At 32.9% G+C, this 13609-nt stretch overlaps 1 protein-coding gene across 1 annotated transcript; it reads left to right on the top strand.

Annotated features, from left to right (window-relative positions):
• The first annotated feature begins 697 nt into the window (after positions 1-697).
• Positions 698-7659, top strand: cav3 (caveolin 3). Its single transcript, XM_056460341.1, has 2 exons — positions 698-1042; positions 6972-7659. The coding sequence occupies exons 1-2, from the start codon at positions 932-934 to the stop codon at positions 7311-7313; spliced, it is 453 nt and encodes a 150-aa protein (XP_056316316.1). The 5' UTR covers positions 698-931; the 3' UTR covers positions 7314-7659.
• Positions 7660-13609: the final 5950 nt, after the last annotated feature.

Here is a 13609-nt window from a genome sequence, read left to right as displayed (position 1 = left end):
TCATGTTTTGAATTTATTAATTGGATTTGTGTATTTTTGAATCATGTTTTAAATGTATTAATTGGATTTGTGTATTTTTGAATCGTGATTTGGACTTGCGAATTGGATTTGTGTATTTTTGAATCATGTTGTGAATTTATGAATTGGATTTGTGTATTTTTGAACCATGTTTTAAATTTATATATCAAATATCAAAAATCTGTATATCATATATCAAAATATAATCAAATATTATAAATAAATAATATATATTTAATCAATTGTGTACTTAAATGTAATAAGTTAAATATTTTGTATATTATATTTAATTTTACTTATGGCAAGATATACAATAATCATCATTTGGTGTCGATCAAACCCTTTCATCAAAGTAAAATGATCAAATTACACCCATTCATGTCTTAGGACTATTTTAAAAACCCTCTTTTTTTATCCACTTCAAATATTGACTACACTGTACATATAAGCTACAGCAACTGTCAGTATTGAAATACACAACTATTATTATCTGACTTTCTGAGCAACACTTGACAGTGGAAATTCATGCCACTGTGCAACTCCTGCCTGGCTGACCCTACAGCCGTGTGTGAAATGTGACGCTGGTTTTACCCAGTGTGTGAGTTATGGAGCTGGCAGTTTGGGCAGTGTGGGTCAGAATAGGTAATGTGTGGGTGTAGAGGAGGGTTAACACCGCAGGGTGAGACAGGAGAGAGAGAGAGACAGGAGCCTTCTTTAGACAGGAGCTCTGGCCGCCGCAGCTGTCTCTACCATTCCTGGCCTGTCGACAGTCCACACATTGGAGAATTAAGAGGGACTGAAGGCTGCCCCACTTTTTCTTCACTCGCTCAGTTAGTTTGCTTTACTCTTCTCCTATCGGACACCTCTGCAACACTATCACATTTTGACAGTTCTTGGGCCAGAGGCGCCCAATATGGCGGACCAGTACAACACCAACGAGGAGAAGATCCTGAGGGACAGTCACACCAAAGAGATCGACTTGATCAACAGGGACCCGAAGCAAATCAATGAAGATGTTGTGAAGGTATGGCATTAGTAACATTTAATTTTGACATGGCTTCTTTTGGTTATTACAGTCAACTCTATTTTTATTCTCACAACTGATTATAAAAAGTAAAATCATGTTTTGTACAGTATTCTTATCTAAAATTGCTGAGAGAAAGTAGTTGATGACAGTAGTAGATAGTGGTATAGTAGAGAGTAGTTTTTCTGGTGAGTGAAAATGACCTAATCAGTTGTAGCCAATCATGTTACAGCATATTTTGACAAACACGATTAGAATCCAATCATATTTTTATATCGATTAACTTGTAGTTAGGGAAGGCGGGCCATCTGTTGTCAGTCGAGAGAGTGAGGAAATAAAGTTGGACACTAAAGTGATATAAAGTTAGTATAAGAACATGATTGAACTTTAGATGGTACTGTATGTTAGAAGAAATGCTACAACTTACCAGAATGTATCGTGTCTCGTGTTATTGCTGAATTGGTGTTTCGTATTTGAAAAGGCATCAATAAAACAGCTTGTAAATTTAGTATATTTAGTACCTCAGGAACACCATTATGAATCCAAAACTTGTTAGTTAGACAAATTATCGCTAATCGAGACATGAGAATTTTGGTGAATATAAGCACTTCATCACGTTTTGTCCTGTGTTTATTTTATATTTTCAAGTATAGCCATTACACAACTATAAGTAGCCCAACTATGTCAATAAGCAGTCGTTACAGTATTCGGACACCATCTGCTTAATATCACAATATTACTTTATAACAATTTTTAATTTGATGGTCCGCAAACAGACATTAAACTGACTGTAATTATCCTACAAATGTCAAGTGTCAAATGTCAATACAAGTCAAAAACCTTAACCTAAAAGTCTATTAATTCTCTAATTCCTGACAAACATTAAACATGTTTTTATTCTTGTAAAAGTGTAGTAACCATCTGTTTTTTCTGAGTACATCATGTTTTTTTTTGTTGTAATAACCATTTGTATAACCATAGTTTTACTGCAAATGTCGTAGTTAATTAAACTAGTGTAGTAAAACCATGTGGTTACCATGGTTTAACTACACTAACCTAGTTTTTTTTACCTACTCACCTACTGACCAAGTAAAAGCATAGTTATTTTTTGAAAGCAGCGAACGTTAGTTGACATATATTTGCAATATAAATTATTCACAATTTATTTTTCTTTCACCTGGTGGCTGATTTATATTTAAATCCCATCTAAGCAAACATTTTCAGAAAGCTTCCACAGAAAAATCATAACTACATTACATTTTATAATATATATATAAATACTTCCCAAATGATGTTTAACAGAGCAAGGAAATTTTCACAGTATGTCTGATAATATTTTTCTTCTGAAAAAAAGTATTTTTTGTTTTGTTTTTTAACAAACCATCATTATACAATAACTTGCCTAATTACCCTAGCCTGCCTAGTTAACATAATTTAACCCAATTAAGCCTTTAAATGTCATTTTAAGCTGTATAGAAGTGTCTTGAAAAATATCTAGTCAAATATTATTTACTGTCATCATGGCAAAGATAAAATAATTCAGTTAATCGAAATGAGTTATTAAAACTATTATGTTTAGAAATGTGTTGAAAAAAAACTTCTTTCCATTAAACAGAAATTGGGGGAAAAATAAACAGGAGGGCTCATAATTCAGGGGGGCTAATAATTCTCACTTCAACTGTATATATCAGTAATTAAACCCATTAAGCATATATTATTTGTCAAAAATATGTACACATAACTATAAATAGATTTTGAGAAACTGATAAAGCATCCAAATTATCCAGTAACTTCCTAAATGGCGAAGTTGATACGAGTGCACTGGTGATCTGGTGCTTGGAGACCGAGTTGCTTGCGTGTGAGAAGCACAACACTTTATGCTCTAGAGCCAAAAATAGCAGTGAACCTACTTCATCTGTCAGGACAGGCCATACTATCAGTATTTATAGAAGGAGCTCAAAGGGTGTGTCAGACATTCAAATCTATTACTTCTTCCCATGCCTTTTAATAATTCACTAGATTAGTAGGCGAAAATGTGCAGTTTATACTGACCACTGTGTTATGTATAATACAAATCATCAATTGGTATTTTTTCACTGCTGACTGTGAGTCGATGGTCAATGTTGTGGTTAAAAACACTGTTGCTATGATGGGATTATGTTTATAGAACAATTAAAGTTCCATTTGTAAGTACATATCAGGGCAACAGGGGATTATATGAGAGGAATAGTTTTTAAACAACATGACAGTTTAATACTTGTCACTGTTTTATGTATTGGGTTTGGATTTTGAAAGAAATGTTTAATGCTCATTAGGGCTGGATTTGTTTCATAAAAGTTCTAAAGGTAGTATTTATTTATATGATAGTTTTTATCACTTGAATTTATTGTTAACTATCTTAATGTGTTTTTAAATATAATTTATTCTTTTGATTGCAAATTTTAAACATCAGTACTCCAGTCTTTGCTTTCACATTATCCTTTAGAAATCACGCTAATATGTTGCTTTGCTGCTATCAATATTGTAAAATGTGCCATTATTTTAACATATACATTTTCTTTGAGAACATTGAAAGAACTAAATTTATCCGAAAGACTTTTTGTAACAATGTAAAGTTACATTGTTACATTGTCTTTGTCACTTTTGTTCTGTTTTAATTCCTTATGCTAAATGTGGGATTATCATTCATTTTTACCACAATTTGCAGATAAAAATGACTAAAATATTAGTCACTTTAATTTATTATTAAGTTTATATACCAAAATATTGCCAGGTAAATTCATAATAATAATAATTTGAAAAGAAACAAACAAAACCAAAAATCTCGAAATTCCTAAAATTCTACTTAAAATTATTATTTTAATCTCTTTATAAGATTATTAAGATTATTTCTTAATCTTTGTCTCTATCATTCACATATACATTTACATTTTTTACCCATTTTGAACCAAAACGTTTTAATAAACATTTTTCAAATTTATTTAGTATGATCACTTGGAATTTAACCAACTGAAACTTAAACACTAAATCAGACACTTTACTTGGATTTAATATGCTTTCAATCTATATATAACCACCGTTTTGCATTTCATTTGATGCAAACTCCAAAATAAGACACCTGGCCTTTGCCTCAATTGCAGAAGATTTTTTCAGTGTATTTTAAATAGAAGGTACATAAAGATTTGAAATAACTTACTGAAATAGTTGTTGTTAATGCTCTGGAGTTGTTATGAGATTGAAGCTAAAATAAACAAGGTGCCAGACTGCCTTTACTGATGGGGGATTTTGATATCCAATGTCGCTGTTTGGAGAATTAATCATCATCCATTTTAGGAGCTCAACTAGAAAAGAGCCCATCACTGCCAGATCACTGACATTGACTTCTGCACAAAATGATAAACAAGTTTTGGCACATCTCTGTTTTTTTAGACTTTATTTGAAGCTTATTGGTTTAATGACAATTACAGTGTAAAAAGGTCAATCATTACCCATCATGACCTCTTCCATTATTAATAGCTCAAAAGGGCAAAGTAAATAAATAAATAAAAGCATATAAATATTATATTAATTTAAATAAAATAAATATTTAATTATATTATATATAATTAAAATAGGAATAGTTAACGAATGTTAAAAGTTAAAAGAATAGAAAAAAATAACAGACGATTGATATTATACACTGCCACTTGCAGCAGTTGTTTAAATGGTTGCACTTGAATACAGAATAGCAATAAATAAATGTGAAATTAAATAATACTACTGTTAATAAATAAGTTCCAGAAAATGGTTAACTTAAAACACACATAAAAATATATAACAAAAAATCTGAAAGATAAACATTGCTTTTTGCGTGTTATATAACAAACAACATCAATAATAATAATAAATGACAAAATATGGTGAATTAATAAGTTAAAAGAATGGAAAACAAACTTCATAAAGGAGTAATTCATTCAAAAATCTAAATTCATAGCTAATTTACTCATACTCAAGCCATTGTATAAGTTGCATGTCGCTTGTTCCTTCACAAGAACATTAAAGAAGATTTTTAGCTGAATCTGTGCTCCTTTGTGATTCTTATAATGGCAGTCAATGGAAATCAGTTTTTGACATTAGAAATAACACATACAAGCAAGTCTAAATCAATCCCCGTGGGTCCTGGTGATGCACTGAGGTTTTAGGAAGTTAAACGCTTGGTCTGTGCAACAGTGCAAGAAATTGAATGTTATTTACAATATGATTAGCTTACATCCATAGGCCAATACTTAACACACAAAAGTTTAGTGAGCGTGAGCTTCCGGTCACTTGAGGACGTGTGCTTCACACAAGTGAGTGGGCTTGACAAACCACCTGTAGACACAGTCTTTTCTCTCTCTCTAAAAGAGAGAGAACTGCTGAACAACTGCTCACTTGAGCACTTAATTCTCTGAGCACAGTTCCTTTGATTCGCAACTTCTTGTGTGTATTGCCTCTTCTTGTTAAATTGCTGAATGCCTGCTCAATTGCAAAAGCTTTTGACAAAACTGTCTGCTAAATGTAAATGTAGCATGCACAAGCATGTACTCAGACATGAGGTGATGTGAGTTTTTTGTCAAAATGGTTTGTCATGAAGTGATTGTAAGCCTGGCTCACTACACTTAGATTAAAGTTAATAATTTTCAAAATAATATTCGGTTTCTTGCACAGGCTGATTGATTCCCTTTAAAAGACCACAGTGTATCTTCAGGAATCATAGAGATTGATTTGGAGTTGCTTATTTTTAAAAACCGGCAACCTTTGACTTGCATTTTACAGATTACCAAGGAACACAGATTCAGCTAAAAAGGTCTGTTATGTTCCACAGAAGAAAAAAGGGTAACACTTTAACATAACTACACAGTAGTTTATTAACTAGATTATTATTAAATATTGATCATTTACTTACGCATTCTGAATAGTCTTTAAAAAACACCAATAATTCTTAAATAACAGTGTAAATAATGTAATAATTTAGTAATGAAAAATGAATCATTAACAAAGTATGAAAACACAATCATTAAGCACATTTATGTGCTTATGTCAAGAATACAACATTTGTAGATGTATTTATAAACTGCTTACTAACGTCTATTAATGTAGAGTTAATGCTAATAATGGCGTAGTTTTATTAAGCCGTATTTATCAACAGTATTATAAAGCCAAGGATATCACACTGTAAAATCCTGTAAAACTTTATCAAATGAGATAAGTGTAGTTGACTCAAAATTTACTGAAAGTTTATTCTACTATTTGAAAACAGTTTTGAACTCAGTATTGAAGGTGATGAGTGAATTAAATACCTCATTACTTCAACTTAAATGGAGTAAGTTCACAGTACTCATATAGATTAGGTTTTTTTTTTACTCAAATGCTTTGTAGCAATTGGTTTCCTCAAACGGTTTGAGTTGACTTAACTTTTTACAGTACTCAATTTTAGCTTCGTTTACTCAAATGAATTAAGTTCACAGTATTCATTGGGAATAGTTTTTGAACTTAAATGGTTTGTTGCAATCTGTTTCCTCAAATGGTATAGGTATATGGTATATGTTGAATTTAAGTTACATTGCATCTACATGCCAACTAATTCTCATTACATTATAAGTAGACTGTTAGGTTGGCATTAGGTTTAGTGTAAGTTGACATGTACTTGCAACGTTTCTTATAGTCAGTTAAATGTCTATTGAAGGAGCATATCAACAGATATTAAACAGACAGTCTACTAATACTGAAATGGACCATCAAAATAAAGTGTTACCATGGTATGAGTTACCTGAACTTTTTGGGTTTTACAGCGCACACATGAATTAATTGGATGAACTATCCCTTTAAAAGGCTGTTCTTTAAAATGTAGTCTGCATTTGTACTAACCGGTATCATTGCATCCTTTTTTTTACTCTCCCAATAATGCAAGGTGGATTTCGAGGATGTGATCGCCGAGCCTGATGGCACCCACAGTATGGACGGCGTGTGGAAGGCCAGTTACACCACCTTCACTGTCTCCAAGTACTGGTGCTATCGTGTGCTGTCGGCCGTCTTTGGCATCCCGGTGGCGCTGCTGTGGGGCTTCTGCTTCGCCTGCATCTCCTTCTGTCACATTTGGGCCGTGATGCCCTGCATCAAGAGCTATCTGATCGAGACGCAGTGCCTGAGCCGCATCTACTCTCTCTGCATCCACACCTTCTGCGACCCACTGTTTGAAGCCCTAGGGAAGATTTTCAGCAGTGTTCGGGTGGCCTTACGCAAAGAGGTTTAAATCGCTTCGACAAAATCAAGGTTTACATGTTCGGTCTTTTCATTTTACAGTTATTTGTTTTTGGTTAATGGGTTTCGAGGTGCCTTAAAATAAAAAAAAAATATTTTTTCTGTATGTGTATGTGAGGCTTTGGGAGCAATTTAGGATTATGCCACGTGCTTGTTCAGAGAGAACAACGAGAAAGACCTTTCTGAATGACGACGGAGAGTGAAGCTGATGTGATATCATCTCTCTCGATGTGTGACAGGTTTAAAATGGGATGCTGTTGAGTGTGGTATTTTTATCATGATCAATGTCAGATGTATTCTGAGCAATTACTTATTAAACTTTTCAATTTAAACAACAATGGTTTGAATAGTGTATTTTATTATAAAATATGTGATGGGATACAGTCAAAAATATATTTGCTGTTTATTCAAACTACTTTAAAATTAGTTAAAATAACACAATTCTTACTTTTTTATGAGGGGACAACTTAATTGTTTTTAATTGAAATTCTATATCCATCAATTTGTGACTAATATTGGAAACTTGTTACTATATTGGAAAATATAATTGTAACCACTTAAAAAAATGACTTTTGCTGTTTGTACATATTTAAAATGAGTTGAAACAACACAATTTTTTGTGGGGGGTGGGGGGCAACTTAATTGTTTTATGTTTAATCCACTTACATTTGTAAAAATGATTATTCATTCATTCATTTTCTGTTCGGCTTAGTCCCTTTATTAATCCAGGGTCGCCACAGCGAAATGAACCGCCAACATGCCCTTCCAGCTGCAACTCATCACTGGGAAACATCCATACACATTCACACTCATACACTACAGACAATTTAGCTTACTCAATTCACCTATATCACGTCTTTGGACTGTGGGGGAACCCGGAGTAAACCCACGCAATCACATGGAGATTATGCAAACTCCAAACAGAAATGCCAACTGACCCAGCCAAGGCTCGAACCAGTGACATGTGAGGCGATTGTGCTACCCACTAAAAATGCCCTAAAATGATTAAGCCCTAAAAATGATTAATTTAATTGATTTGAGTTTGGTCAACATGTAGGAAAAACCCAGCATTTTTCCCAGCATATAAATATTCATAGTGATAAATAATCATCATGAAGTAATGTTTTTTTTTATGTTTAGGGTCATGATTTTTCAGAGTCAGCTGAATGAATGAATTCTGTTTTACTCTTTATGTCAGATGAACTTTCAGAAAGCATTAAAATATGCTGATTTTCTGATCTATTATGATAAATTATAACTCATGCTCAAGCACAGTTTGGGAAAAAAATTCTGCTTTCTCTTTTCGTGTAGCTGTAATTCACATTTAAGTTTTCATTGAAGATTAGGAACTTCACAACAGCATTTACTTTAATTTATAAAACTGCAGTAACTTACTTAAAAATAAAAATGCATTGATAACTAAACATGTCCCCTACAGAAATTTAAAGCAGCACAACTGTTTCTATCATTCATAATAAGAAATGTTTCTTGTGTGTGTGTGCGTGTGTGTATGTGTGCGTGTGTGCGTGTGTGTGTGTGTGTGTGTGTGTGTGTGTGTGTGTACAAGACTGCTTTTCAATTCCTCACTTTAGCTAGCTAATTATACTCGACTTGTCAACACATTTATGCACAGTAAGACATCAACACATACCATTTATTTCAATAAATAAAAGCTACAACTACACATATTGAATGTAAATAAGCAGTGTATTATTCAGAAGGAAAATCAGCAGCTTTAGAACTGGAAAAAATAAGAGTTTCAGTTAAAAGTGTATTGAATCTTATAAAATAAATATGCTTTGTGATAATACTGCCTTTATCATTTTCCTCATCTGACAACCCTCGATAACAATTATATGAAATGTACTTGTCCTCTTGTAAACCTGTTTTGAAATAAAGATGAAGCAACAAACATAGACTGAAATCATGTTCCTTAAAGCAATATTAAGCAAAAATATGTAACTGCAATAAACACTTTAATCTCATCGATTACAAACACTGTCTTACAAAACAAACAACCAGTCCTTCACTTAAAAACGATTTGCTCGTTTGTCATGTTTGATTACCGTGATGTGCTGCAGAAACATTGTGCAAAGAGAATGTGGTCCTGTGGGCTTAACAGTAAAGGTTACATGTAAAATTATAAAGAACAGTGATAACATCAAGAACATGTATATGTGCCAAAAATAAAAGTGCTTGTGTTTATAATATAAACAAATAAAAGTTCTCGTCTGACAAGTCCATGTTCACTATAAAGAGCGACTGGCCATGTTTCTCATTAGGTTACGAAAGAAAGAGAAGAAACATTTTGTGTCTCATCAACATCTTGTTTTCATCTGCGCATTGTTAACCTCCTCAGCTCAAAACCACATGAGCAGTTTTGTGCAGTGTCCGACAGTGGCTTTCTTATAACTCATAAAATTATATAACATCTTTAGTAGACCTACAAATAATGTCAAACTTCATCAGCCGCAATCAACAGAATGCGCTTGTCAGTACTCAAACTTAAAAAAGCTTAGCTTGTAGCCACTTGTGGATGAGTAAATCTTCATTTTCAGTTACTCTTGAAGACAATTGAAGACATTTTGAAGATTGGTGGAAATTGTTACCCCTTGAAACCCATAGCAGGAAAAAATAAATATAGAATTCAATGGCTAGTTTCCAGTGGTGTAAAGTAATAAGCTACAAATACTCAAACTACTGTAACTAAGTATTTTTTCACTGAAATTGTAATTTAGTAAGTAGTTTTAAAAATGTGTACTTTTACTTTCCCTTGAGTACATTTTTAGTGCTGTATCAGTACTTTTACTCCACTACTTTCCTTCAACCTGCAGTCACTACTTTATTATTTCCTGTCTATGTGGATTAGAAAAATCAATCCTGTAATTCCTATCCAATCAAGTTACAAATAGAAAGTAAACTGCATCATACTGAACTACCTTAAGAAATGCAGCAAACTGTTTAAATACATTAAAAGTCTCCAAGAAGATACTTTACACTCAATTACCAGGAGACTGTTTAGACTGTTTTGATTTAGACTGCATGTCACTGATCAGAATATGGCAGATGTTGACTGTATGATGACTGAAATGGCTTAAATCACTAAATGCACTACAGAATGTTGCGTTTACACATGCACAAATTACATGTAAAGGGCTACTTTTTACTTGTACTTTGAGTAACATTTGCATGAGATACTTTAACTTGACTTGCATCTTGGACAAGTAATGGTACTTTTACTGTGTGATTTTTCAGTACTTTTTCCACCACTGCTAGTTTCCAACATTCTTCGAAATGTCTTTTTTTGTGTAAGTCTGTGTGTATTCATCAGATTAAAAAAAACAGTTTAAGATCAAATTAGAATGGGAAAATGTTCATTTTTGGGTGAACAACTTCTTTAATTTGGTGTCGAACACTTCGCACCCTTAAATGTTCAGGTCTCATAACCATATTTTAATTAAAGCCCTAGCTTTTATTTTAAACCAGCCTGATCTCACAAGGAAACTAATTTACCTTTTGTCAGTTTAGTTCAGTCAAACAAAAATGTTCGATTTTTAAAAGAAGGCATGGCACCAAACCTCATCCCTAAACCCAATCATCATTGGAGATGTGCAAATCCTACTAAACTGTACAAATTGCTGGGAGATAGCATTGTTTAAAGTGTATTGAACGTCACACAGTGCGAAAAAGCTACAGGTATGCTGCATGTGCATTGTGATGTGTGGTTTTGGTAATTTACAGAGAGCCTAATATAAGCCACGTCAAGATTTTACTGAAGTATAAACATTCTGTAGGTTAATTAAAAATGAATGCATTAAATTGTGCATCATTTGAACTTTAGCTGTGACTTTGCAGTTTTCTGCATTGCCATATTTGATATCTACTAAAGTCACAATCTAGAAAAGAGTCGCAAAAAAAAGTGTCTGTACACGTTTTCCCAGCAGTCCTTAAGATTTTTTTCCCATAGGCATCAAAAAAAAAAAAAAAAACGATTGTAAAAGTCTTGAACCAAATCTACCAGCTATTACGAATCTCTCCACTCTCAGAAACTTTAAAATCTGTAAGTTGGCTTGTATATACAGTACTACAGTTATATTATATACAGTTACAGTATATAGTTACATATTTTGTAACACAATTTTAAAATACTGTTCCTGTAGCTATACAACCAATTATTTTATTGAAGTTATGTTTAATAATATTAATATTATAATGTTTTCTATTTAATTTATATTTCCCCATCATTTTTTGCTATTCTGTTGTGTTTACAGTGCTTCATGGAATTACCTTCTTTTTTTCTCATTAAAGCCTTGTACCGTTGTCATTTTGTTCAATCATCATATTGCTTAAACTTTAAAGTTTACATCTAAAGGTCCGCTTTAAATCAAATTGAATCCATTGGACATTCTGTACTAATATCCCTCAGAGCCTTGTTTTCATTCCTGTCAGAAATGTAATATGCTATCCTCACTAAGCTCTGCACAAACACAACTTTAGTTCAGCGTTCATACAGATGTTTGAGCCTTTATCTTAAGTTGTTGTGTGAGTATTTCGAGATTCACATCTATATAAGTAAACAAGGTTGCCAATAAAAACAGTGTGACAGTGTGAACACGTCAATATTTGATCTTTTTTTATGCTTTTTTTTCTTGAACAGCCTTTTTAATGTGAAACATGAATTATTCTAAGGGGATTAAATGATAATATGATTGAACTATCCCTTTAAGGTTCAGTGGATTTTGCATGTTTATATCACAGCAGGGATATTTACACTTGGAAACTCTAAGACACATTTAAGACCGACAGAAACCCGATCTGGTGGTTTGAGATTCAGCCAAGTGTAAATCCATCTGGCTGTTCAGGCCACATATGCAAACTTTGCTGCTCCTGAACAGATCTGTCAGTGTACGGATGTCTTGTAAGAGAATGTGGCACACAAAATTTTTGTACCACAAATGTCAAAGTTAATTCAGCCACATCGTCTTTTTAGCAGCCACGTTAAATGTGGCAAATTTTGATGCCCAGCACCAAAACACATTCATGTAGCCATGCACAATCAGACAGCAATTCAAACCATTAAGATCTGTAGATAATTTACTTTTTACAACTGATATTAAAATGTGTTTCTGTGAATACGACCTTGAATAAACAATGTAAAATAAAGGTGAATACATTGCCTGAAATGTTTTGAGCTTGTCCACTTTTAACCACTTCCACAGAGAGTCTATACGGGGAGTGTAGAAGCTCTGCAGTAGCAAGGATTTACAATTTTTTCTGTTTTAAAACCAATATATGGCTTGAATTCACTCACACCTTTCCTGATTCTCACACAAACTAGGAATGCGTGCATCAATAATAAATCGATACTCCAAAACTACTTATTCAACATTGATATTTTCTAAAAAGTATTAATATTTTAACTATATTAATAGTTTATTCATAACTAAATGCTTTTAGTACTGTGTGCAGGATGATCATCAGCCAGTCAGATGATGATATACTGCTCTTTCATGATTGGTCAGACTCGCATCTTATGATACAGTGTATTGCTATTTCTTGGTTGGTTAGACTCGCATCTAATTATTAGACTTGCTCTTCTGAAATCAGTGATCTTCAGAGCCTCGATAAATACTACAAAAAACTAAAAAGTTGAATGCTGAAGACAAAAAGTCATTTTAAATTAAGAAATCAGTAAATGTAAGCAAGCTATTTGTTGGTGCTATTGATTCTTATTAAGATTTATGTATAGGTTGTTTAAACATTAGGAATTATAAGTCAAAATATTTATTTTTTTAAATCGAAATAAGTAGTTTTATATGAAGTATAAAAGTAAAAAATAATAATAACCGTACTCGTACAGCCTCTTCACCCTTCTGTATTACTCCGCCCACATAGAGTGACAGCAGATCAATAAACTCACTACAGTTTGACAAATATTGCAGCTGTTGGACAACATAATGTACTTTTGAGGTTTATTTAGTTGAGAATGTAGTTTATTTATGCAGTTTATTTATAAGGAGAGTGCCTATTTTAAATATTTAGAATTTCGGAGAGACAGTGCTTCGTATCCATCAGCCTGTCATACTGAGCAGAGCAGGTTGGTGTTCCACCACAAGACTGCATAATAAGCCCTTAGAGGAGAAAAAACTCAATCAAATTCTTATAAAACAGGTAAGTGACTTTCTAATTTGATCTCTCCCTCTCTCTCTCTTTTTTTTGTTGTAATGCATTATTTATACCGTAGTCTGGTAGTGTTTGCTTTGGCTTTTTCATGGTTAATTATTGTGA

This window comes from Danio aesculapii, chromosome 6, assembly GCF_903798145.1.
Source record: "Danio aesculapii chromosome 6, fDanAes4.1, whole genome shotgun sequence".
Taxonomy (NCBI): Eukaryota; Metazoa; Chordata; class Actinopteri; order Cypriniformes; family Danionidae; genus Danio; species Danio aesculapii.
The sequence above is the reverse complement of the archived record's forward strand: the minus strand, read 5'-3'. Positions and strand labels throughout refer to the sequence as shown.